The 27046-nt window shown below is 34.8% G+C and overlaps 1 protein-coding gene across 1 annotated transcript in view; it reads right to left on the bottom strand.

The window, feature by feature from the left end:
• Positions 1-27046, bottom strand: part of SMC1B (structural maintenance of chromosomes 1B) — a 39006-nt gene that overhangs the window by 10405 nt on the left and 1555 nt on the right. The window contains exons 2-18 of the mRNA XM_067294629.1: positions 26476-26664; positions 25367-25479; positions 23961-24164; positions 23352-23590; positions 22731-22989; positions 21098-21238; positions 18362-18444; positions 17175-17382; positions 13395-13580; positions 12310-12489; positions 11101-11247; positions 10306-10443; positions 9678-9794; positions 6121-6227; positions 4198-4339; positions 2396-2541; positions 987-1140 (exon numbers count right to left, since the gene is read on the bottom strand). Of these exons, the coding sequence (XP_067150730.1) occupies positions 987-1140; positions 2396-2541; positions 4198-4339; positions 6121-6227; positions 9678-9794; positions 10306-10443; positions 11101-11247; positions 12310-12489; positions 13395-13580; positions 17175-17382; positions 18362-18444; positions 21098-21238; positions 22731-22989; positions 23352-23590; positions 23961-24164; positions 25367-25479; positions 26476-26664 (2753 nt within the window). The remainder of the gene's footprint in view (positions 1-986; positions 1141-2395; positions 2542-4197; positions 4340-6120; positions 6228-9677; positions 9795-10305; positions 10444-11100; positions 11248-12309; positions 12490-13394; positions 13581-17174; positions 17383-18361; positions 18445-21097; positions 21239-22730; positions 22990-23351; positions 23591-23960; positions 24165-25366; positions 25480-26475; positions 26665-27046) is intronic.

Genomic DNA, 27046 nt, shown 5'->3' with positions numbered 1-27046 from the left:
TTCAATTCCTTTTCATAAGCAGAGTATCTTCTGGCCATTGTAAGCTTGGATTCCAAACAACTATTCACTCTTGAATGAAACACCTAATGCATATCATTATCAGCCCCTTTCCTACCAAGTTTCTTTCTCAGAACCATTATCTTACTGTCTTCTCAGTGATATTAATTAGGAATGAAATTTTTAATGCTACTGCCTCCTCCTTGGTTTCATCTCTCCTGTATTCATTAACCATGATATAGCTGAGGTAACAACATACTCTGATGATTATCAGTTCATCTTTCCCTTCAAAGACTGCCTACCTCACTGCCTTTATTTTCCTTCTGACCCACCCATTTACACCCATGCTCCAACGAAGGTCATTTTCCTAAGGAATGGGTTCAACAAGATTCATTCCAAATTTGCAGCCCCATCACAGGCCCTTCAAAATCAAACAGCTCTTTAGTTTTGTAACAGTGGAGAAAGTATCTCTCTTCACTAAAGACATGCTGGAAGAATAGGGAGAACTAGGAAAAACTAATCCTCTACCAGCAGGAATATTTCTATTCTAGCCTATCTCTAATTTCTGTGAATATCTATTTCTACATCTAATAAAGGGAGAAAGATGGCTTTAGACAGCATTTATGTTATGAATGGATGATTAACCAAATCTTCTTCCAACCCATATACATGCCTTATTTACAGTTCTGACTTGATCGCTGAGTGTCTTCTTATATGTGTCTGTCTGGAACACTCCATACCAATTTCCTTGAGATTTCCAGAAATTTATTTATTTTGCAGAAATATATTTCAAGTGTGACAGAAACACCTGCAAACGTTTTTGTCTACTAAACAAAAATCCTTTGACTGAATGGATAAGGCCTAATTACACCAAAACAGTGACATTAACATTATTTTACATGACAATCAGCCCTCGAAGGAAAAAATCTTTAAATCCAAGACTGAATAATTTCTCCTTCATATCTCTCTTCCATAAACATTTTAAGTACCTCTACTTCGCTGATGTCATCCAGTGATCCAAAGAGAAGATTTATTTTCAAGTCCTGCACCTTGCATTCAAGGAGCAAATTATGTCTTCTTAATCTTTTCTCTTCCAGGGATGTTTCTATTGCTGTAGCTTCCTTTTGTAATTTGCTAGCTTCCCTACACAAAAGGCAGAAAACTATTAAAATAGCATCATCACTACCAACAGCATCCATAGCCCTACAGTATGAAAAACATTTACCAAAGCACAAGGAGGGCTTTTTCCTCTGTACTCCCTATCAAAAATGAAGGAAACTGGTATTTAAATTCTTCCATCCTCTTCATTCCCCAAAATACTCAGAGAGAGATGGAAACCATTTACTATTCTAGCATGCAAAATACAGCCTGCTACTCTAAGCTCTTAACTTTACCACAAGGTAAGCGTTAGCAGCATGGACATAATTTCAATACATTGCAAGTTCAAATATCCAACCCTCCTAAATACAACAGTGATAAGCTCTGTTCTGTTCAGGTCTGCCTCTATGCATGGAGATTTGATCCTTTTTAAATTGTAATCAATTATCTTTTCCCATTAATCGAAATACACTTGATTCTTTTCAACAAATTTCTTTGGTAGTGGCTGCATAAGGCAGAGATGAAACAGTCTCTTGTGTTGTTAAAATTATGCACTATAAATGAACTATAAAATGAGTTATAAAGTATCCAATTCATGATTTTATATAAAATTCTATAAATTTGCTTAGCCATACTGTGCCAATATACCATTTTTTTTAAAGACAGTTAAATTTTAAAGAAAACTTCTGATTAAGAGGCAACACAGGAACATACCAGTAAGCACTAGAAAACTGAAGTATGAAATATCCCCACAGCAGTTGATTTAAAGGCAGAGTTTATGACAAAATAGTGACCTAAAATTAACATGAAGTGCTTTAAGATACACAACACTTGAAAGGCCTGGAGAAAATGAGAACACTGAAATCAGAAAAAAAGAATTCTTATGAATTGAAATAAGCTATACAGCTCAAATGAAAATATGAAACTATCAGCAAACCTAATGTATACTTTTGGTCATTTTAATATAGCCCCCCCCCCAAAAAAAGATAAGCTAATATGTACTTATCAGGAATCAAGAGATATTGATCAGAAATTACAATGCATGCTAACACTAGCTATATACAGAGTAACCTACCTTATTATGGGATGCTTTCATGAAATAGTCTGTTTCTCTTTACTTTTGAGAACCACATACTGAACTAGGAACACCTTTAAACTAATGCATATTGTAATTCTGTTACTATGTCTCTAATGAACCTTTCACAGGAAAGCAGAACAACAGAAATTCAAGCATGTGATCATTAAAAATCTAAAAATTATTACATTGATCATTTTTCCCATGCATACAATTAGTAATTACCTATTAAGAGTTAACAATGTCCTTCTGAACTCTTCAACTTCATTTTGGGTTTTTATAACCTCAGATTTATGAGCATTTAATCTATCCTTAAGATGTTGCTGCTCCTCCACAATTTCATTCACCCTTTTTAGAAGCTTTTCCTCATCCTGCATAGAAATATTTACATTTTTAATCTTTTACCAAAAAGCTTAATATGAAACCTCTGTTAAACAGAAAAGAGGATTAAAGTTTTAACCTCTTATAGTACATTAAAGTGTTACAGCACAAAATCTAAAATACACATAGGAAGATCCAGATGTTTTGTATACATAGCATGGCCAGCTCCAGATTTGTAACTGTACCATCTAAATTCTAAAGGCAGGGATACCAGGACTATTACAGTCTGTAGACTACTCCTTTTTCCTCAGTTATTCCCTTAGCACTGCAGGAAGGATCCCATCTGCTGTACTTCTACAACATATTTAGGAACACCTTTAAAAAGTGAAATCCTTTAAAAATTATTGTTCCTTAGAAATAAATCTACAGGTAATCTGCAAAGAACAAATAAACTGCACAGATACTCTAGAAAAGTCTTCCCACATACATATTTCATTTATATATATACATTTCATTTATTTATATATATTTTTTATATTTATATATACATACAGGTATGTATGCACATACATATACATACCTATGTACATGTGTATACACACACACACACACACATATATACACACACACACACACATATATATATTCCACACCATTGCTAAATTGCTAGAAATTAGTTGTTAGAATATAGTAGTAACTCTGGTATGTGCATAAAGACATGGTGCTTAGAAACAAATATTATAACAAACTAATCAGGACTTATTGCTGTTGCAGCATCAGAATGAAGCACCTTTAGAATTAGAATCACATAATCCTTCTCCAGGGCAAAATTTCTGATCTTGCTCAAAGTCTTATTTCAATAGAATTATACACACATGCATCAAGTCAGACACATGTTTTTATGCATCAGTGAATCAGGGCCATTTTTTTTGCTCAGTATCAGAAAAACATATCTTCTTATGTATTAAATATATATTTGTTTATTTAAATGCTTTTAACATACAATAGCAGAGTTCAAGTGATGCATGTGTTTTTTTTCCCTGCTTTGGAGCAGTTCTACATTTCACTTCTATTTTTTTTATTCAAAGCACTGTTACACATCTTTTCTCCTTCACTTTCCAGTGCATCACAAGCACAGTTTACTTAACAAGCAACATTAATATAATCAAAATTAATTATGAATATATATTTTTATTACATATAGTCAACATGATCTCATGGAAGTAATTTAAGAAAAAACACACTATGAAGGAGAAATGCATATGTGTTACTTCAATTAAAAATCTAAATTAGCATTCATAGTCAATTATTTTAAGCCTATTAATATTTGTGAACACCTTGAAGATGAAAAGCACTATAGTTGTTTACTATTACTCATAAAGCCTTCTAAAAAAATCTCAACCACATGCTATTAGTTTTATCTGTAGTCATATGCTGCCTTTTGATATAAACTAAAAGCAACATAATACTGTATATACGGTAATCTCAAATTTCCTGATTTCTGTACAGTTTTTCATTAAAAAAAATTTAGTATGACTGTAGAGGTTATTTCAAGGTTAAAACAACAAAATGCAACTGAATTTTTTAACAGTCATTTAAGACTAGAACTATATATATATATATATATATACACACACACACACACGTATATATATATGCATGTGTGTGTGTGTGTGTGTGTGTGTGCGCACGTGTATTCTGGTTACCTTCTGCAGCCTAGCAATCTCAGCTTCATCTTTATGGATGGTCTCCCTCAACGTACTGACTGCGTTTGTTAATTTTTGTAGATGATCATGACTATATTCAAGCTGAATGGTTAGTCGTGTCTTCTGGCTTTCAAACTCCAGTCTAGTCAAAGTACAGTATTTCAAACCAACACTTACAGGCTAGTACTAGTAGGTATTAAAAGAAACATTTTCACTTTTACTATTTAGTGTATATAAATATATATACTATATAAAATATACATATATTTATATAAACAAAAATATCTTTTACTTAAATACAAGAATTTGTATACATTTGGATCATTGATTCCACTACATAGCACCTTGCAGATATACTGGAAATTAGAAGAAAATACAACGATAATCAATTCAACAAATACCATGTAAACACATAATATAGTCACATCCAGTAAGAAAAGGAACACAAAAGTTTCAAGTTTCTCAGTATATAGGATGTATTTGTAAGTGATGCAGATAGGAGCTGGTAAAAGACTACACTGATGCTGTATATTTATTACATGCCTGGGACCCCTATGCTGCCTCAGTAAGCCTCCTAATCAGCTGACATATATATTTATCTGAGAACTGTGAGGAATCTCAGCTGGGAGGTGGCAATTAACAAGCAAGAGACTAGAGCTTTTTTAGCCACATTCAGCTTTGCTCACCATCTCTCACCTGAAAGCTGTATTTGTTTAGAACAGTACAATGGCAGAAGCTACGTCACACTTTACTGTGAGAATAGAATGAAGTAAAACTCAGGGGCTGTTTACAGAAAGGTTTCCTCACAGCTGCTGCTTTCTGCCTCTCAGCTTGGAGCTCCTGGATGATTTACCATTAGTGAGTTCTGCATCTGAGCTGTTGTCCACGCAAAATGGCTGGCACCGCACCAGCTCCAAGCTCTTTAGACCTGGGCAAGAAGACACCGCAGCACAGGCTTACAGGACTAATGTCATGTTGGCAAGTTAGGGCCAACAACCACAATCCCAGGCCACATGTGCAACGTAGCATCTACACGTGCAAAATGCTACTCCTCTCATTCTTTTATTACTCATTTTTCTACCTCACCGAACTCCAGTTCTTGACAACATAAATAAATGATCAAACCACTTCTGCCAGCATGTGCTTAAACTTCAACTGAATGCACTGTACTACTATTTCATTGCAGCCCTAGCCAGCACATACATTTGCCCAAGTTTCTGAAACACAGTCAGGGAGTCGCTTTGTAGCTGAAGGGACTGCTGAAAAGAAAATGGAGTTCAGTGCTAGGAATCATACTGGTCATGTAGAAAAACTGTATTTTCTGTAAAGAATGCCAGGAAATCCATGAACTGTCATCTGCCTGAAAACTCCTGTACTACACAAGACAGTTCATTTTAATGTTCTTGTTCTTTAAGATATAAATTCATGGTCCTGTGACATCTGTCTGAGTAGAATACTAGTTGGAGGTTACCTGTGAGAAAACTAAGATTCCACTTCCTTTAACAGTGTCTTCCTATACCAAATCACTGTATCTTACATTCACTTCTCCTTTAAGACTCATGCCCATGAGTCATCTTCATTCATGTCATCCTCAATTTGCGACAGAGCCATTCCTCAGTGCAGATTTTAGAAAACTGTTCTTCTTTGCCATTTTATTTTTCTACAATAGTACTACAAAAATAACACATTTTATCCTATCAAGTTTGTTGCAAAATGCCACTGTGGACATGTGATGACTGTATATAAATCCAAACAACAGTACTGCAACTGCTAGCTGTTAACCTAATTTTTGCAATGCTAACATAACCTTTTATAGTCATTTAGGTTTTTGTGGTATTTCCTGTGAAAAAGTTATTCATTTACCAGTGTGCCCAGTCTAATACAATCCATACCACTTTTTTACTTTTAAATTATAAATACCACCTTTTCCTATCAATCTCCTCTTGTTGCCTCACACGTTCTTGTTCATACACACGAATATTTTCTATACCAATCTCTTCACAGAATTCCTGGAAAACAGCATCTTCAGCCTTGGAGTAAAGAGAAGACAAACGAAAATGTTTATACTGTTTTGCAATTCACAAAATCAAACATTTAGACAATTATTTCATGCTACAGGCTAGAAGTTCAAGTTATTTCAGAGAAACAACAAACTTCAAGAGGCAATGGACACAAACTGAAACACAGGAAGTTCCATCTGAACATGAGGAAAAACTTCTTCACGTGAGGGTGACTGAGCACTGGAACAGGTTGCCCGGAAAGGTTGTGGAGTCTCCTTCCTTGGAGATATTCAAAAGCCATCTGGACACAATCCTGTGCAACGTGCTCTAGGTAACCCTGTTTGAGCAGGGGGGTTGGACTAGATGATCTCCAAAGGCCCCTTCCAACCTCAGCCATTCTGTGATTCAACTCCTGAGAAAGGATCAGGACTTGACATTTTCAAATTACACCTCCAGTACAAATACCAGATTCCAGGCATATGATCTGCAAAAGAAGGTAACTCCCATCTAATCCCTTCTTGACAGCACCTGGTCATTCCAAAGACAATTACAGGCATTACAGTGCAACCAGCTTCCCTGGTTTTATCTGTGGCTCCCATTCACATGGGGAAAGAAGGCTGAATAGCATACAAGACTAACCCGCCCACTGCCAGGTTTTTAAGTGTAGCTCAGTTCCTCATTTTAATCCTTTCATGTGACCCATAAATAATAATTGCGATGTCCCATTTATAACAGCACCAAATCAAAACAAAAACAGTACAGAATCCTCCATTTCCTAATTATATAGTATATACTAACAAAAGTTTCAGCAAAAAACTTAAGTCCTAAAATTCTAACAAAAAAATTAACTAAATAAATAATAGCTACGGTGTACATGGAAAGACTGAACAAAGAAACAGCAATAGCCTACAGCATTTAAAAGAAAACCCAACACACTAAACAAAATTTTGGAGAACTTTACAGGGCCAAAAATCAGTACTGTTTGTAATATTTTTTAATGCAGGCTTGTTTAACCAGATATGAAATAGCATATCAAATAGAGTTATACTATACGTAGGAAATTGATGACTAGCTTCCACAACTTTTTTTGCAGTACAAGCAAAAGGAAAGTTAACTGTAACTGGAATTCTTATGGCCCAAACACTAATGACTTCTGCAGTATTTGCAGAAGACAAACATTTGCACTTCCTCATGCTTGTACCACAAGCAGGTAAGACAGAAAACATGCAGCAGTTTTGGTTTCTCTTCACATGCAGAATTCCAGTCATAGCTTAAAACTCCAGAAAGACTGATGAGAAGGGAAAAGAGGCCAGGAACTAAATTACGTATTTATATACTGTACATTCCAGGTAGTGGTAAGTAATCTGTCTTTCTCTAAGAATCTACATTTACACAAGCATCTAGGTGCAGACCTCTGAATTTTCCAGACAAACTGCAGCACCACCCTTCCAAGGTCTGTACCAGGTTTGTTAAAGTTTGGCAAGAGTAGGGATAAAGGTGGCTTCCAGGCAGAAGCTGAGAATGAGATTTATTTCTTGGAGAGGCCAGTGATGTTGTCTGAACTCTAGTAGAACACCCTTCTGCTATCAGATTAGGCTTTAATACTATCCACTTCACTGAAGTGCCTTCAGTCACCTTGTGATAACCATTACTTTGGATTTATCAGCTATCTATATGAACTGTTCTGGTGACCACCTGAAGAGTAGAGAATAGCAGGGAACTGAGGCATGAGTTGGCAGAACAGTCTACAGAAAAAAACAGCCCAGGAACCTAACCCATTGGATCACATAACATTTTACAGAACTTTTCCTGGTGATGATAAAAAACAGGAAAGGAGCAGGCTCTAATTACAAAAGCTGTCTAGTACCCGTAACAGGTAATGAATTTAGGTGGTTTGGATAGCACAAGGTCCCAAAGCTCTACATTAGCTACCCCTCCAGAGTGAGGGGTAGCAAAGATGAATCAGCCATACCACAACATACATCAAGGCTCTCATTCAGTCTTACACAAATCAGAATCCACAAGAATAGAGGCATTCAACAGTCTTTGTTTTTTTACAGTGGAATGAGGAATTTGCTGACAATCACCAGGCAGCTCATGAGCAACATGACCAACTGTCATCATTCCCTCCTGATGGCCAAAAGAAAAAAAGACCTTGAGATGTTCCCAGGTCTGAAGGATGTATAACATTCTAGAGGTGATCACCTATTTACGGTTCAGCAAAGTGAGATAGCTCAACCATTCTCCCACAATAATCACAGTGCACGCAAAATATATCACTGACAGGAACTAGCTTTGTCCCAAAAAGAGAAAGTTTTGAGCCTTCACACTGTGCTGCTCTTTATCTACTTTTCTATTGTATATAGCAGTGTAACATGTTATCACCTAGACATGACATCTGTGGAGTTCAGGACAAAAGCACTTCAAAATTGTTGTGCATTGTTCTCAGGTGTAGAAAACTGACACAGAGCTCTGTACGTGAGCATGCCTGACCTATTTGGTCTGTGGGTTCCAGAAGTGGTGGATCTGTCACAACTGGTTGGGTGGGGGGGGGAGGGAGGGGTCACTGATGGAGTATTTCAGTGTAGATATTGAACGGGTCCTGCCGTGACTGCAAAGAGAATGGTTTTCAGGAGGACAGTTAACCACACAGTGTCTGCCTGGAGGCTGCATTGATTACTGAGAGATTTGCAAATCTTGCAGGTATATATAGAGCTTAATACTGGGCTTCATGTATGTACATGCTGTTGCAGACTCACCTGAGACAGGAAGACTTCATGACAAAAAAAAAGGAGAAGGTCTAGTCACACAGTGTAACTATCTTTCCAAAAAGAGAAAAGACACTGTGACTACAGTTTCTTACAGAAAACTTAGACACTAGGGACTGAGAAAGAATAAGCTGAGACTTTGAAATTTTACCCTCATGCCATGAAAGAGCTGGAGAATGTTCTTCTGGGATTTGATCCATAGCCAAAGTTTGCACCAGGATCTCTAAAGCTGTAAACTTCCATGGATTATCCCTGTTCAATACTAGCAATCATCTTTATTAGCAGGAGGAAGAGAAGCAAACAATCCCTCTTCCCCAAACTCAAAAATTTTCTCCTATTTCAAATGAAACTATAGTATATACATTAGGCAAAATTTCATCTAAAATTAAAAATTTAAAAAATAAATGCATTTGGTTAGTTGGGTTTATGCTTGGCACACAAAAGTCACAACATTTTGATCTTAAGGAATTTGATTTGCAAACCTTTACATTTGGATGTTAGTATATATGTGAGTGTATTTTTGTTCACCATTACCTTGATGGTGAGAAAGGTACAGAATGTGGGAAGATTGCTGGAGTAATTTATGACCCTTGTCTACAAAGTAGCTTACTAAGTTAAAAGTTATCCAAGCTCTCAAAGCTGCTAGAAACAGAAAGATGTTTCTATAAGACATAACAACATAAGCTGTCATGATTACGAGAGAAAGGACTACCTCATTAATTTTTTTCTGAAATTCTTCTATTTTTTCTTTTCTTTGTAATACTCCTTCTTTCAGCATATCATGTTGAGATTCAATATTTATCAGTTCACTTTCCAGTTTAGATTTTTCCTAGATAGAAAAGAACGGAAAAAGAAGGTCATTTTTCTAAACAAGATGGACAACTTTCTAGGCATTACTAGACAGTTCTGGTCCAGATTATCTGTATTTTCTGATTTAAAATGTTAATTTTTTTCTTTTCAAATGCCACTTATCCACATTTATTGCTGATTTTCATGCAACAGTTACAATTTTAATGAGTGGAAAGGCAAACTGCATTATAAGTATCATTTAAAGTACATTTTTACTTACAGACTTTTGAAGGTTACTAAATGGTAGACCAAGCTTACTGGAAATTATAGTTAATTTAAAGAATAAAATACAAAAAGCCTCATTACTTTAAATTATTTTATTATTTTGTTTTTTATATTTTATTCATTCTTCAGTCATAACCACTGTATGTAAAACCTACACTGAATTTAAAAATCACATAAGAAAGTCATAATTACTTCACTTGTAATTATAGCTTAGGTCAACAAATACAATGATTAAGCATGAAAATTATAAAGGCTTAACACTATACCTTGTAGAAATTAGCAAGGTGTTTCTTTCTAATAAGCTCTAATTCATTCTGTGAATATTTAAGTCGTGTCTGAATTCCCTGGCATTGAGCTTGCAGCTGCTTCAAATCAGTCTCCTTACGTTTGATCTTCATTAAGTCCTAGAAAATATTAAAATGGGAAAAGACAAAAAGTATTTTAAACAGAAGTTGACTTATTTGGAAATTAATCATTTTTTTAGATTCACGCACTATATAAGGTTAGCCTCACTGACAGAAGCTATGATCAGAGTAAGTGTTGATGGCACTGTTCATATTCAACAACAGTTTTAAACAGATTTATCAATCAAGAAAGCATACACTTGCAAACTCCTTCTCTACTCCTCCCCACAAATAACTAGAGGTGTGGCAAATCGTTTTACACTGACAGGTTTTTGTCTGCGCAGATATTTTCACGTTTACAGAATATATCTTTTTTGCTAAAAGCCTTCAGGTATTCAGAACCGGATCTCTTTTTGTTTAATGTAACTTATATTAACAATGCTGGCGTCGTTCTCTGCTTCTGTGATATCTGAAGCAACCCACCAGATAAGGACAGAGACCCACAGTGTGTTACCATTAACTAAGAGAGGATAAATAGCTACTATGTCCTCCCTGCTTCTTTTAGAAGTTTTGAAAACCATCCTGATCTTCCCCACAGCTGAATTAAATATAAAAAAATGAAAGAATTTAACCAAAACCATATTTCCTCACCGTCTTCCTACATGCAATTTTCATTCCTTTTTGCCTTTAGTAGTTAAGTGCTTTTAACAGACCTACCTTTAACTCATTAATCAATCTATCTCTTCTTTCTTTCATTTTATTCATTTCTTTATCATCCCAACATCTAGCTTTAAATCTTAAATCACTTGATCCTCCAGAAATCACTCCAGATTTCAAAAATAAAGTTCCATCAAGGGCCACTGTCTGAAACAAACAAACAAAATCTAAAACACCACAAAGCAGCAGAAATTGGACATCCAAAATATCCCAGAACTAGGGCACCAAGATATGCTAGTTAAACAAACAACAACCACATTTTAGTTGGACTCCATTTATTTTCCCTTTCCAAACTTGCTAACATGAGATACACTAAACAAGCCACAAGGAAGTCCTTCATTTCTTGGTGCAAATCACTTTTTAGCATTATTATAACAGATCAGAATAGGAAATGAAATTATACTATTTCCCTGTATTTAGAAAATTATTATGAGACATTTGAGTGTATATTGGCAATTTAGAAGGTTATGGCTGGCTGAGTAGAGTAAATCAATCAAGGTGCTAATGGAGTGAAGAAAAACTACAGAGCTGGAGAAGTGAACAGCTCATTTGTAAACAGAAAGTATAAATTTTAGTAAAGAATATGTTTATTTTTGTGAGTTAACTGGATTCCAAGCAAAACATACTTTCAACTTAAACATTTTCAACTTACAGCTGTTTTAATCAAGATTTTAAAAGGTTTAGTAAGTGCATGAAAGGACATTATGAGCTATGACAGCAACAGAGATAAGCCTTAGCAGAAAGAACTGCAGAAAGAGAGTTCTCAAAGCAGAGTACATCTACAACTGCCCAGATTCTTTTAGATATTTGAAGAATTTTTGGAAGCGTTTCTTCATAGAAAAGCTAGGAAGATAACATTTGTATTTTTAAACCATGCAGTTTTAAAAACAGAATTATTCCTCTTTCCTCCTCCTTCCTATCATCAGTAGAGGGCCATGTCAGGGAACATGTTTGGACACTGCAACTTTAACAATCTTTTCTAATTTACCTTCTTTTCCCAGGAAATCATTTAAATGTACCATAAACAGCAAAACATAAGCATGTAAAATATCCAGGGATTTATTTATGTGGGAGTAGACTGGACAGCACAGTACCATTCTGTGTTTATCTGCCCTATTTGGTAGAATATTCATGGAAGAATTATTTAAATAGCATCAAATATGTAACTGGAAAACTGAAAAACATATGCAACAAAATTCAGCTTCTTACTTTCAACCTCACTGGTCCCTCAAATGCTATTTGTCTTGCTTCTTTAACTGTTTCACAGACCAGACCATTCCCACTCACAAACTGAATCACTTTCTTCAGTGCAGGAAATGGAGTTTGTACAACATCTACCATCATTTTTGCTCCTTTTATCTCTCTCAACTTTTCATTGATTGGTTTAACCTGTAAAACAAATGTGCAGTGTTTAGAATCAGCTGGAACCATGAGACTCCAGTAACTCAGTAGTGTAGCACAGGGGGTGAATGGTGTTCCACTCTCTAAGGGGCTACGCAGAGGCATAGCACTCTCTTATCATGTACTGTATAGAAGTACGTACAAGTAACCTAAGATGCACAGGTAAGTCTCCTTCACATCAGAACAGCACCTGGTTAAGTAGCACCAAAAATCATAAATCTGTCCTGTAATATTCTAGCACAAACTAATGTAAGTACTCTCTAATGTGATCAGATTATTCCAAATTCCTTAGAACATACAGTCTTTCAAGTCTGAAAAAGACACCAGCGTTATCTATACTACCAAGAAGTATTGCATAGTAATCTGTAATACAGTTTTCAACAGGCTGAATGTGGTATCTAAAATTCTGGTCATAAACTTTAGCAATCACACATGTTCTCTTAAGATAAAACTGATCTTTGCGTTCTAGCTCTTTCAGAAATTAAATCATCTGAGTAAAATACCATGCCATAACAACAAAGCATGTACAATTCTGAGTAGCCTGGGCAGCAGGATGTATGAATCTACAGAACGGCTCTCTCAATTGCTACAAAACTAGAAACAGATCTGTTTTCCATATTCTGTGTACACTGTAGTGCTGAAATATGTATAACTTATTCTACTATTTCCAAATAAAGAGGCACAAAGTAATTTGATCACCTACATATAGGGGCAGAAGAAGGATCTGAGTTTTAACAATAGTATGAAATCTTTTGAGCTATACAATGGTTCTCAAATCATGCTAATTGTGCCTTAACACTTCACTTCTATTTTAATTAAGCTTATATTAGCCAATATCAAGATTTACAACTGTATTAACTTGCTGATAACAGGAAAAAGAAAAGTGTACTTACATCAAGGTAATCCAAAGCAAGGAAAGTTTCAGGTTCAGCTCTTTCTTGTTTTAAGAACCGAATGCAATCTCTTGCTGTTTTTTCAGTGGCAACAACAATAGCAGTCATGTATTTGCCGAACACTTTGGTAACAGCAAGCTGATATTTTTTATGAATAGGATGGCACAGGTCGAGCAGTCTTCCAAACTGAAGACAAAAATACAAAGAAATAATAAAATCTTATTTTAGATATCAAATAATAACAAGATACTGAAGTAGCAGAAGTAAAATGTGTTGCATGTCTATCAGTTCCACTCTCTTACAATGGCTGTAGGTTAGAAAAATAGAAACTGGAGCAGTGATCAGTCCAAGTAGCAAAGTACACTTTCAAAATCTGAAGAGATATAAATTTTCCCTAAAATTAGTTGCATGCTTTGTAACAATTTCTTACCCACAATCTTTGCATACACTTTTAGAAGTACAACAGAGTGACAATACTAAGATTGACTGAGTATCTTTTCTGCTGAGAAAGAAAGCATCTACCACATAATAAAATAAAGTCTTTGAACAAATATAAGGTCTTAAGTAAATAGAAACAGTTAACTGGAAAACAGCATCAAGAAAGGCACTGCTGCCAATTCCAGTTTCACACCAAAAAACAGGCATCTGCTCATAATAGTAGCATGAAAAGAGTCAACACTGCTTGTCTTTGCATAGCATAGTACAAATAATCAAGACTATTTTACCATATATTAACACCAGTCATAGACAAATTTTGTTTTGCAAAAAACCCTGAAAGTTAATTGCTGCATTGATAACTGCTTACTACTTCACAACACACAAAATAGCACTCAAGTTAAAAATTGAAAAACATTTTCAAATGGATTTAATTAAATTGCTGTGAACAGCAAATTGCTGGCATCTCAATTCAGTTTAATAATAAGCTTCACTATTTAAGTATTTAGTGATTTGTAGCAATTTAAGAAAAATGAAGTAATTTTAAGCAAGCATTTTTGTTTGAAAAAAAATTCAGTCAAATCATTCCAACTTACTTGTGAACAAGCCTGCAGACTTACTGTACGTGTTTGAGTTATGTGAGATTCCCTAATTAATTTCAGGTGTATACAAATATTGGCAGCCCAGCTGAATCTGTATCAAGAGTTATCTTGCCAATTAAAACTAACAATGTCAGAATAAAGTTTTGAAAATTAAGCTGCAAAAACTGTGATCAGCTGCAAAATTTACTGTTAATCAGACAAATCCATGAAAAGACAGGCATGTCACTCACACTGCAGGACTCGCATCACTGCATGGCTATTCCAGTATTAATGTTCACTGATAGTTAGGAATCTGTTACAAGAATCTTTCAACAGAACAGAAACTTTAAAATGGATGTAAGAACTAAGCATGTAGACACACTAAGCCATTTTTTGCATAGGAAATCCAAAAGACTGCCACCACAACTTCCTTGCCTGCTCGAATTCTGACTGAGGACTTAGTGGACTACCAGAAGATGAAATGATTCATATCACTTCAATGATATTTTCTTTTAATTTGGGCTGTGTTCAATTTCAATTTTATTTCAGGATTAGCAACCGGAGTATAAGGAGCAGCTCTGTTGCCTCACATGCTGACATTGGGAAAACTATTGCAGGAACAAAGGTAACAAGCAGATAATGTTAAGACCTCTATAGTTTAAATAATCTATTTCAACTTATCTATGTTTTATGTGATAAAAGCCATCCCATCAATGAGTACTCCTGCACATGCAGTTCTTGAAAGAAAAGGACACAGAACACCCTGAAAAATGTCTCTCCCCAGGGCCAGCAAGGTATCACCAGCATGGTTCAATTCTTGTCAAAGAGGGATATGATACACAGGCTGAGCAAAGAGAGATATACCAATTATCTTTTTGATTTTGGGAACATCTTGTGAACACAGATATAAAAACTCTGAGGCACAGCTGAAAAACACAAATTTCAGAATCTCTCAAGATAAACAACAGGATCAGACACTTGCTAGTTTCTGATGAGATTCTGCCAAAACAGAGAGAAAGAAGCAAAGGACAATTGAACAAATTTTATTTTTCATGTTCTTATGGCAGCACTAGGAAGCAGAGATATGTCACCTTTTAAACATTTTTTCAAAATAAGATTCCCAGCTTGTATACCTTAAGTGAGTATATGTATCATAAAAGATCATGTATACTCAGACATACTCAGAGACCAACTATTCCATTGATTAGATTTATTAAGAAGTTCTTGTTTGGAGTGGTTTCCAATATTGGAAGAAATATTTTAAAGTGTCTATAAAAAGGTACAAATATGCCTCTCATAAAACAATCAACATATGAATCTTGGTGAATATCTTGACATCTGTTGACAATTCAGAATCAATACACAGTAAAGTTAATGAAATTACTGAAGAGTAAATCTAAGTAAAATGTGGTAAGTGGTATGCAAAGACAGACCATTTAGGAACATAAAAATATCTCAAGCATTTAAGTGAAATCATCCTTTGCAAGACATATTTTTTCAGGAAGAAAACGGTCTTACAGCTAACCTTCCCATTCATTTGTTCAAAATATACAAGTCAAGAATATGTTTTGACAACAGAAAGAAGAAAACAAAACCAAAAATATCAAACTCCACAAAAGCACAGAACAGATCAAAATTATTTTTGTGAGGCAAGCAGTACTGTGCCTATTTCTGGAAACTGAAAAATAATGATAGCATATGCTACTATTCTTCTTATGCTCTCCTAGAAAAAAATGACAGAATAAACAACAGGCATTAAACAAATTAATCCAGTATTATCGCACAACTCTTAAGATATTCCATATTATTCACATGTCCAGTGTCCAACAGCCAGAAAACAAACGAAGAAATCCCACTTAAGATACCTAAAGACACCTAATATCTGTCAACTTTCCTCTTGGGAGGAGGAGAATGACAACCACATAGTTGTTTTGAGTGAGGCTGTGTATTCTGGAAAAGCAAAAAAACTAACCAGTCTCTGTCAATATTTTTTAAGGTATTTTCCCAGAAATCTGCATTTTTCCTCATGTGATGACGCTATACAAAATGATTTTCCTTGCAACTGAAGACACTGACACACAATTTTTTTCCTTGTAAATCTGCAATGAGTTCTGTAAATGAACTCACGCTGAAGGAAAGGCAAGATGCCTGCTCAGTCAGAGGCCAAACTCCATGAACAACATTTGGCCTGCCCTCCTCCACAACACACATAAGGAAGGCCACTGAAACAGGAATGAAATCTCACCGTAAGTCAAACTGAGCCTAATGAAAAATATGCTTTACAATTGTCACATTTTACTTAAGACCCATTTCTTAGGGGGGGAGAAGGGATTCCCTGTGAATTCTGACTGGCCATTCCGAAATCTTTCGCGTAAAATAAAAATGGAACTCAAACCTTCATCAGCAATGTGCACGTATGCAAGTATCATGAGTCTATGTATGATTTATCAATATAATAGTTTACAAAAACTAAGTTCTCTGCAATCAAATCCGATCCCCCTTACAATTACAAAGAATATCAACAGCAAAGATGAAAAAATTTAGTTTTTGAAATTTAATATTAATTTTTGTTTACACGTCAGAAGAGATGCCTGTAATGCACAAGCAGCATCTCAATTTCCTTTTCGCGAGTACACTAAAGCAGGCCTAAAGTTTAAAATACATTCAAGACTGTTCAATTTACTCTACCTGTTTACTAAATCTAAAGCAGAACTCTCAAATTTTAATTTTAAAATAAGGCATATAAGTGAGGCTATTCAATTACCACAGAATCCGGATACAGTCTTTTGAGACTTTCCAGGATCTCTGCTTTCATTTGCTGACGCCTTCCTTCATGGTAATCAATTTTGGCATTCTGGAGTTCACCAACTATTTTGTTCAATTCTTCATTCACTTCAGCCATTCGTATTGTTGAATCTTCAATTTCCTTAGTCAGCATTTCCTCTTGCTGTTTTTTCTCTGCTAACAATTCACTTCAAAACAAAGCAAAAATAGGAAAGCGATTATTTTATTTATACAAGTTTTTGGTTTACAAAATTAAAGTAATGCAATGGTCACAGATCATGAAAAAGCCATTAAAGCTTTTTTGTATCTATAGCAAGTTACTTATTGAGTTGTATTCTATCTAGCATACGCTACTTTTTAAGTTTTAAAATTGAGTTCAAGTAACAGCTTAGGGCTGCATGTAATACTGAACAGTACTACTTTATCCTTCATCAACAAAAGGTCTGCTGTCATAAAGCTAAGAAGGATTGAGAATCCTCATGCAAAAATATGCCTTACTTTACACACTTCTCCAAGTCACTAAGGCTCTCCCATGCTCTACTAAAAACAACTAAAATCATTTTGCATCAGAGCAGTCACAATTGGCCTCCTGCTCCCTGTCCAGGGCACAGCTTTGTTCTGCACACAGACAGCACTGCTAAGCCAAAGCACATATTACAGATGCAAAGAAAAACACAGGTTGAAAGAGATGTCTGGAAATCATCTTCTCCAACTTCCTGCTCAAAAAAGGGCTAACGTCAAAGTTAGATCAGGTTGCTCAACAAGGGCTCATGCAGCCTATTTCACGACAAGTGAAAATCAGGCAGAGGACAAGAGACAAGGAGCAAGAATTGAGCTATGCTGCTAATACACAATGTAGATATTAATTGGCTTCTAGAGCAGCACAACTACAAAACTACTGTATTCTCTGACTCAGAATTTGTACATTAATAGCCCAAACCCCTAGTTTGTAGTGATATAATCCTTATATTTGCACACTACAAATGAGAAGCAATTATAAAACTTTCAAACATATGAATGAGTCGTCATATATCTTCATTTTATATTTTGACAGCTAAAGTAGACGAAATATTAAAATCAAAGCAAAAGAATTATAAAACAGCTACATTAATTTAAAAATATATGATACACAAGGAATCCAATTAGCTTTTAATTTTTTAAACATACGTGCATGTTTTGGTATACTCTTCCAACTTCTCTGCTCGTTTCTTATGCTCTTCTATCTGTTCCATAATGTGCTTTATACTTTCCTATACAATCACAAATAGAATGCATTAAAAACCAACAGATGTATACAGAGCTATAAAATTACAATTTTCAACTCCTAATTCATAATGGGTACTGAGATGCATCTTTTCTTCTTTGTAACTATCTCATGCTGAAGCAACAGCATCTCTTTTCCATTAGTGGATAACAAATTGCACCATGAATAAAATAATTTTGCCTTACCAAGGACACTACTATATTTTTCATATTCAGCAACAGTTCAGAAAAAGCCTCTTCAGCATAAAGAATCATGACATCATCAACTGAGATATCTTCAAACAGTGTTAGTAAATTATGGGTATTAAAACAAAGAAGGTGTTTTTCTTTGTAAGATTATTTGAAGGATCTTCCTAAGTAGAGGGACACATGAAAAAGTTGGCATGGAGTTTACAAACTGACACAAAAGCATTGTACTAGCAAACACAAACCAGCAATGAAGCAAGTATTTTTAATTACCCAAACTGAATAAAAATACATAAACTACAACAGGTGAAGGAAAAAATATGTTACTTACACATTTTATTAAGCCTTAATTTAACTTTTGAAATCCTTGGACCTATTACATTTCAAAATATTTGTTATATAAAGGAAATTTTAAATCTTTTATTCTCTTTCTGCCTTTTTTTCTTTTGAAGATCTGTAACTTTTTCTAGCAATGCACACTAATGATGCTTTGATGTCTATATTTAAAGGAGGTAAGAGGACTGTTAGATAAAACATAAAAATACATAGAATGAATGTGCTTCTAACTAAGTTCCATTTTACTGAAACTGGAATTTCATATACTTAAAACTCTAAACTGTTACTGAATTACAGAATAATATAGGTTATAAAGGACCTCTAGAGCTCATCTATTCCACCAGCCCATGCAAAGGAGGGCCAACTAGATCAGATTGTTAATGGCCTTGTCCTGTCAAGTTCTCAACAGCTCCAGGGATGGAAAGTCACCAACTTCCTTGTGCACCTGCTTCAATGTACTGATTACCCTTAAGGTAAAAAGCTTTTCTAGTATCTGCTCAGAATTTCCTGGATTTCGAATTGCATCTGTTGTCTCCCATCCTGCCACTGTGCACCTCCAGAAAGGGTCTGGATCTATCTTCTTCGTACCTTCCCATTAGGTAGTTGCAAACAGCAATAAGGCTTCCCCTTCGTCTTTACTTCTCCAGGCTGAGCAGACCCAGCTCTCTCAGCCTCTCTTCACCAGCCATGTGCTCCAGCCCCACCCAGCCTGGTGGTCTCACTCCAGTATGTCAGTACCTTTTTTGTACTGAGGAGCTCAAAACTGGCCAGAGTACACTAGATGTGGCCACATGAAAGCTGAATTGAGAGGAGTAATCACTAGATGTCTCTTCTCCCTCAACAGTATTACATGAATAATGGAGTCAGACAACATGTGTGTTTTATGAACTCTCAACAACCCTTTTTTCCTTCTCAACACTAATACAGGATTTGCAGAGTTTTAGAAACACAAGTAATGGAAGAGAAACATAACATATTTCATTTCTGGATACTAAATACATTCTTCTGGTAACTAGTCCTCCAAAAAGAAAAAGGAGTATCATATCAATAGCAAATGGATGTACAAATACTAAATTAAATATGATGCCAAGAATCACTTTGCATCTTCATAGCTATCAAGTAAAAAATAGATTTTTCCATAAAAGCAGCTTTATATTTAGAAGAATGAGCTGCTAGCACCTCTAGAACTGGTAACACCTCATCTGATGATTTTTAAACTTTCTGAATACAGTCTCCTCCAAACCTTGACTCCATTTCTAAATGGTAAAGAAACACATATCATCTCCCTATAACTTCTTAGTAGGTGATAACAATGCAAGATTAGCATAGTTTGGAAAATACATGAACTTCTAATATATCAAGGTTTCTAGAAAAAGGCTAGTAAAATCTTCTGTTGGGCTTTTCTGTTTTTTCTCCTTTCTGCTTTTGTCAGAAGCATCATGCAAAGTTGAACAATGAATTGGGAAACACTTTTTCTGAGAGAGAACACCAGGCTTGGTGACCCAGTCACAGTGAAAAAAGTAGATATTTTATTGTTACATAACAAGTTTGGATCTGAAATGATAAAAGGAACCAGAAAAAAAAAAAAAAAAAAAAGATAACAATGAGCTGTATTCAGAACAAACAAAATATATTCACTCTGACATGCAATAGTAGACAGGACACCAAGAAGTTATTCAAGCTACAACACACACATACACAGAATCAACCTAAAAAACATCTCAGCAAAAAGGCAGCTATGACCAAAATGAACATTAAAGGGGGATACAAGGCATATAGATATGCCACAGGGGTAGGAAACTTCGGACAGAAAAACTACAGTTATGGAAACAGAATTGATCAGAGGCATACATTCCAAGTAACTGCAAAATATTAGATGCCAAGCTTTCATAAACAAATCCTCAACGTGGGCACACACAACCATTTTCTGAACAAACTTAGAAGTCCTTTTGCTAAACCTGTTGCTATATGACACTTGCACAAGCACTGCAACGCAACTCCTGTGTTTTGTTTACATCAAAGCATTTAATACATTTATATAGGCATTTATACCAAAGGTAGGATAGAGAAAAAGAACATTTTTCTCCTTAAAACATAATTCTAGCTTGATACAAATACCTCAATTTCTTTTTTCTTCCTCTGATGAAGTGTCATCCTTTCTTGATCTGCTTTTTGCTCCCAACGAAGTTTATCTAACTGCTGGGTCAGCGTAGCTACTTTCTTTCTTGCTAATTCCTTTAGCTCTTTGTAGCGCTCCAGCTGGACAAATAGTATGAAAAAAAACTGTACAACACACTCCACTGAAAATAGGAAGACTCATGGTGTTATGTCTTCAACTAGTAACTACCTTCCTTATAAAAATCAAGATTATGAAAACCACCCAACTACCCACAAGACCTATCTAGCTACTAAATCTATTAGCCATTACATCTTATTAAAGGATGATTCAACTCAAAACTTATTCTTAAGACTTCCTGTCCGCAGTCTTGTTTCACACTTCTAATGACTTTTATTTTTGAGGAAGCTTTACAATTTACAATATTTTACAGTAAACATTAAGGTTAACACTTACTCCCTGCATAACTCCAAAACAGTGCAAGTTTGGGTATTTATAATTACAGTGTTCTTATTTTAGTACAGCATCCCTGCATTATCAAAGAAAATTTTAATGTGAACACATAAAACAGCATTTTAAACAATCCTACAAATTTATGCTAATTTAACGATGCCTCTGAAGTGTAGAGTATTAAGAGTCATACTAAATGAGCAATAGGAAGTAGAAAGGCCCTGCAGGTTCTCCATTAATTGATCAAAAAGTATTTTAAGGGAAACAGCGGAAAAAAGATGCTAGCACTTGGTTATATAATTGTTTCTGCGCAAAGCAAAGACAGTTTTTTCAGTTGTGAACTTACTGTAAAATGATCAAGAATATCACTGGGCCATCTCAGTTTTAAATTTTGACCCACAAGAGATGGGATGTACAAAATGAAGTCTTGTCTGCACCTTTGTTGACTTTTTTTTTTTTTTTTTTTTAATTAGGTGAAGACTTATTTCTTTACCTCAGCCCACAAGCCACTTCTCAAAAATGAACCCTCCAAAATCACCCAACACCCTACTGGATTTTTGCTATCCTACTTCCTATATCGTATCATCTAAACGCCAATGAAAAAGAAAAAAGAGGAGAAAGAACAACCTAATCACGAATGTTTACATGTAGCTGTGACACTAGTCCACAGAGTACCAAAAGCCCCTATATGGTGGCGTGCACAATTTTTATGTATGTCCCTTTTCAAGTTTCCATGAAATTCTTAACTTCTTTTATACTAGAAATTCATTGCTTCCTCTAATAAAACATCTTCTCATATTGCTTAGAAAAAAGATGCACTTCTCATCCTAAAAGAGATGGCTTACATTTCCAATCTCACAATAGTAAATTTCCAAATCTCTATGTGACTTAAATTTATTTCCTAGAACTGTTCCACATTTTGAACTTCTGGCAGATTAAGACTTTTTCCCTCTCCTAGAAAGGGGACAACCCGCCCCCTCAAAGGCTGCATCACCACTTCTCTTCATCCCATTAAACAAACAGTCTCTAAATAAAAGTTACAAATTTGTTTTTGTATGAACTAAACTGTAAAGAAAACACTAGATATTACAGATTACTAGTGAAATAATGGTTCCTTTGTCATCAGTGGACATTTCACAGACTTCACTAATAAACAATACTTTGTTTTTTGGCCTCCAGATTCACCTGACTTTCTTCCAGCTCAACAGCTGCTGCTCTCAGCAACATCTCCTCTTCAGTTTTCTTCTCAAATGCTCTCCATGCCTTCTCAATATTGGACAATTCTATCTCCAGTTCTTTTATGTTTTGCTTTTCCTTATCACAGTACTTCTCCTTATCCCTTAAAGATTTTTTAGACATTTCTACTTTCTTAATTTGGTAGGAAGTGTTTTCCTTTGCTTTTATATAGAGGGGCTTCTGCTGAATCAGAGATGCTTCTAGAGTCCTTAAAAAAAAAAAAAATCAAAAAAAGAAAGAAACAAACAAACAGTTGTCAATTCAGCACATTTCTGCAAGGTTACATACCCACAGGTGATTTATTTTTTTAAATAACTAAAAATAGAAGGAAAACACTGGAAAATCTTATAATAAAGAAGTTTAAAAAGTACTTACAGAATGAAATTACTGAAACCTCTGGAAAAGAAAAATCAGTGTCTAGATATGACTTATGTTAATTGCTAAAAGTTTACTTCCATAGTGTTGGGATTTCACCCACTTGCTTCATCGGGAAATACACCCTTAGCAAGTAGTTCCCAACGCAGACTATGTTTTAACTCAGCTATCAGAGAACCTTATTGGAAAACTTACTTCGCTTCTCTTTCTATGTGTTGTTGGTCTCTGTTTAGTATGCCAAGTGCTTTCTTCTTGGCTCTGAATGCATCTTCAGCTTTAGATAGGGAGTCTTTCTTGAGACTTGCCTCCCTATTCTTTTCATCCAAACTTTTTTTCAGAAAGTCGATTTTTTTTTCATTGTGATAAAGCTGGAAAAGTTGCAGCTGTATCCTGTTTTCATTCAGTTCCTTGAGAAGCATCTGGTAATGGTCTGCCTACCAACATTCAAATTTTATTTGTAGTTTAAAAAAAGGGGTTTTAATGACTAGCAATCTAATTTCAAGTCCAAAGTGACATAATCTGATGTACTGGCATCTATAATTCCGGTAACACACACTAATCATAAAACTCAGACATGCAGGTCAACCCTTACATTAACTTAATTGGAAATCTATGCTGTCATTTATTTACATTTTATTATATTTATTCCTCTATCCTTCTAAAAAGTTATAGATTATACCATATAGAAAAATATTAGATGAAGAAAGCAGAAGCAATTTGTTAGAAGCCCCTTATCTAAAAATTCATAAAAGATGCAAAATCCAAGATCTCAACATACAAAGAAAGTAGTAACTCTGGAATTACCTCCTCTTTCTCTATCTTTGCTTGCTTGCGTTCTGCTGCAACACTTTTTTTCTTGTTATAATTAAATTGTGCATCTTCTTCTGCTTGCTGCGTTTTTTTCTTTTTTCTCTCATATTCTTCAGCATATTCCCATGAATTACTGATTTGTTCAAAAAGTTGAGTTCTTTCCCTTGGTTTCTTCATTGCAATTGACTCTACCGTTCCCTAAAACAAAATTGCCAAAATGCAACACTGTAGATTGTCGTGTTGTGTAATGATGAATTTCTTCTCAAGTGCATACAACAGAGTTATTTCCTGATATTTTTATAGTTAACATAATTGAAAGTTAACAGGTTCAAGCCCAAGGAAAATTTCAGCAACTAAAGGAATACCAGCTATCCACTACATCTAATTAATGATCTGACATCACTTTAAAATAATTTTAAGTCAATTTAAAATTTCAGATACTGACTATAGAGAACATCTTCAAACTCAGAAATCTATCTAAAAAGGTCAGTGAGCAGTATCAGAATGACAAAATTAAATCTTATTAGCCTCTTTAAAGGAACTAAAACTCACTTTCAATGCAAATAAAACTAACAAAAATCAGTATTTCAAGAGTGTATCTGCTGAATCTGCTGAAATCAATGGACTAGAAGATTCCACAACACAACAGTTAATGGGAGTACAATTTTTGTCCATGCATTACCTGCTCAAACCTTGACTGACCTGAAGGAATTAGCGTTTTCAATAGACTGCAGGAAATAAGTTTTGTGATTCTACTCTGTTTTTCTAGTCGCCAATGCCCTCATCATAAAAACTATTATCCCAACAAGAATCCATAAATAGGGTTACTATAGAAGGGATAAAGTAGTTTTTCCTTGGGAATTTTAAGCTTATTGCTCTGTGAATATAAAGAAGGTGATACTGTGAAATATCTTCATTGTAAGTAATTGACATTTTTGACCTATATCATTAAATACTTCTGAAATAATAGCCTAATAGAAATTTCAATCGCTAACTCTGCTCTTTAACAATTTTTTTGATAAATTTTTATGCATCTTGACTAATAAGGGCGTTTTGAAATGAAACTACCATCTTTTTCCACTTTTAATGCCCAGAGAAATTAATACACAAAACATTTAAAAATAAAGAACCACATCATCTTATAAACTGAAGAACAGAAACAATTTAATTTCTTCTGATTAGCTTCTTCCTTACCAGTGCACTTGTGCTCACACACAAAATCTTTTAATTCCATTTCAGAGTCTGTAGTTCTTAGCCAAGGTCAGGATAAAACTTCACTTGGTAGCTTGAAACTCACTAAGGGTATTCCCTTGTCAGTCAAGTAGATAACTAACTGTCCATTTCTATGAAATAATCTCAGAAGTTTTTAATGTTTTTTACCAAGTACCTTCAATGCTCACCTGAAAAATAAGACAATTCCTGGCTTTGACAAGTACACCTATTTTTTCAAGCTCAGATATGTAGACAGATCGGCTGACAGTTTTATCATTAAAAATAAATTCTGTACAACTACCTAAAGAAGGAAAGAAGTAATTACTATAAAATGGAAAAAATGTACTAAGTAAATGATCAACATTACTTAAGAAAAAATCAAGTGTTTTTCAAATGACTGTATAAATGCATTTTAAATATACTTCTTAGATCACAAGATTGCACTGCTGGTCCATCCATTCTTTCCTTTTCCAGTGACTTTTGAACCCAACTGATGTACTTCTAATAAATTTGACAAAAAAATCTAAAAATAATTATGTTCTGCAACTTCTGTGAAAATATGCAGTTGGTAGTAGAGAGAGATGCCAATTAGTGTCCCCACTGTGTAAGCTTTCAGTATAAACTCCACAATTATCCTTTTAGTTTGGCATGCTGGCTAGTCAGGCAGCATACACATAATTCAGAACAATGCACATCATATGATGATGGTCTGTACAAGGACATGAGAGGAAGCAGGTCTGACCCTGTAGTCTGTGGGAAGGTGTTAGAGGGCATGTAGATAATGCATAGCTATAACACAAAATCCATGGGAAAGAAGTCACTAGTTCTGCTCCCAACAAAGCAACTCCCTCAAAAAAAAAAATTATTATTATTATTATTTCCTTGATCATTTCAGTAGTTTCATCTTGCTGCATTAAAATTCTAGCTGCATATTTCCAAAAGATATCAACAGCTACTTAAGTGCTTGTGCCTGCAACAAAGTTTCAGAATGGAACACTCCAGTCTCCAGAGCCTACACTATCCACACATTTCAACAGTGAAAATCTATAGAGCAAAAACACATATTAATCATTTAGTTAACTTTTTACTTTGCCTGTAGTATGCTTTATTTTTGAATTATAACACTTGGCTACCATAATACTGCTTAAGGACTATAAAAACTGTTTTAAGACTCACAGGCTTAACCCATCTAATACCAACAAATATTATGCATTTGAAACTGAAAGTTAAATATTCTTGATCTCCATTTTTTGTACATCAGATCACAGAAACATGTGCGACAGAATCTACTACCTACCACGGATAACTCTTGAAAATGTTTTTTCTTCCCCATTTTCTTCACAATACACTAATTTTACACTTGCTGTAGAGGAAACTGGTTTTCCAACATGTGCTCCATGAATAAGTTCTCGAACATTTTTAACTCGCAAGTTAGATATCTTTTCACACAACACAAAACTAACAGCATCCATTATGTTAGATTTGCCTAAAAAAAAAAAAAAAAGAGTTTTGTCATGGCAGAAATTAAACAAGGAATTTGATTAACAATTAAAAGAACATACATGTAACTGGGAGAGTCTTTAAAATTCCATTTATACATTACATACGCCATTCAGGAAAAAATATTTCATACCATAAAGAAATATATTTCTAAAATATAATGTAAGCAGATAACCAGCTTAACTATAATAAAAATGATCACAAAACTGATTTGTTATTAAATCTCAAACTCAGCATGGTAGATTGGATTTCACATAGGCATCTCTAGAGATTATAAACTGAACTGACAACATCATAATCCTCACTTGATAGTTTCCTTTGTGTAATGTAGTGAGTGAGATTTGCTGCATAAACATCACATCCTTAGA

Source organism: Apteryx mantelli, chromosome 1, assembly GCF_036417845.1.
Source record: "Apteryx mantelli isolate bAptMan1 chromosome 1, bAptMan1.hap1, whole genome shotgun sequence".
Lineage (NCBI taxonomy): Eukaryota > Metazoa > Chordata > Aves > Apterygiformes > Apterygidae > Apteryx > Apteryx mantelli.
The sequence above is the reverse complement of the archived record's forward strand: the minus strand, read 5'-3'. Positions and strand labels throughout refer to the sequence as shown.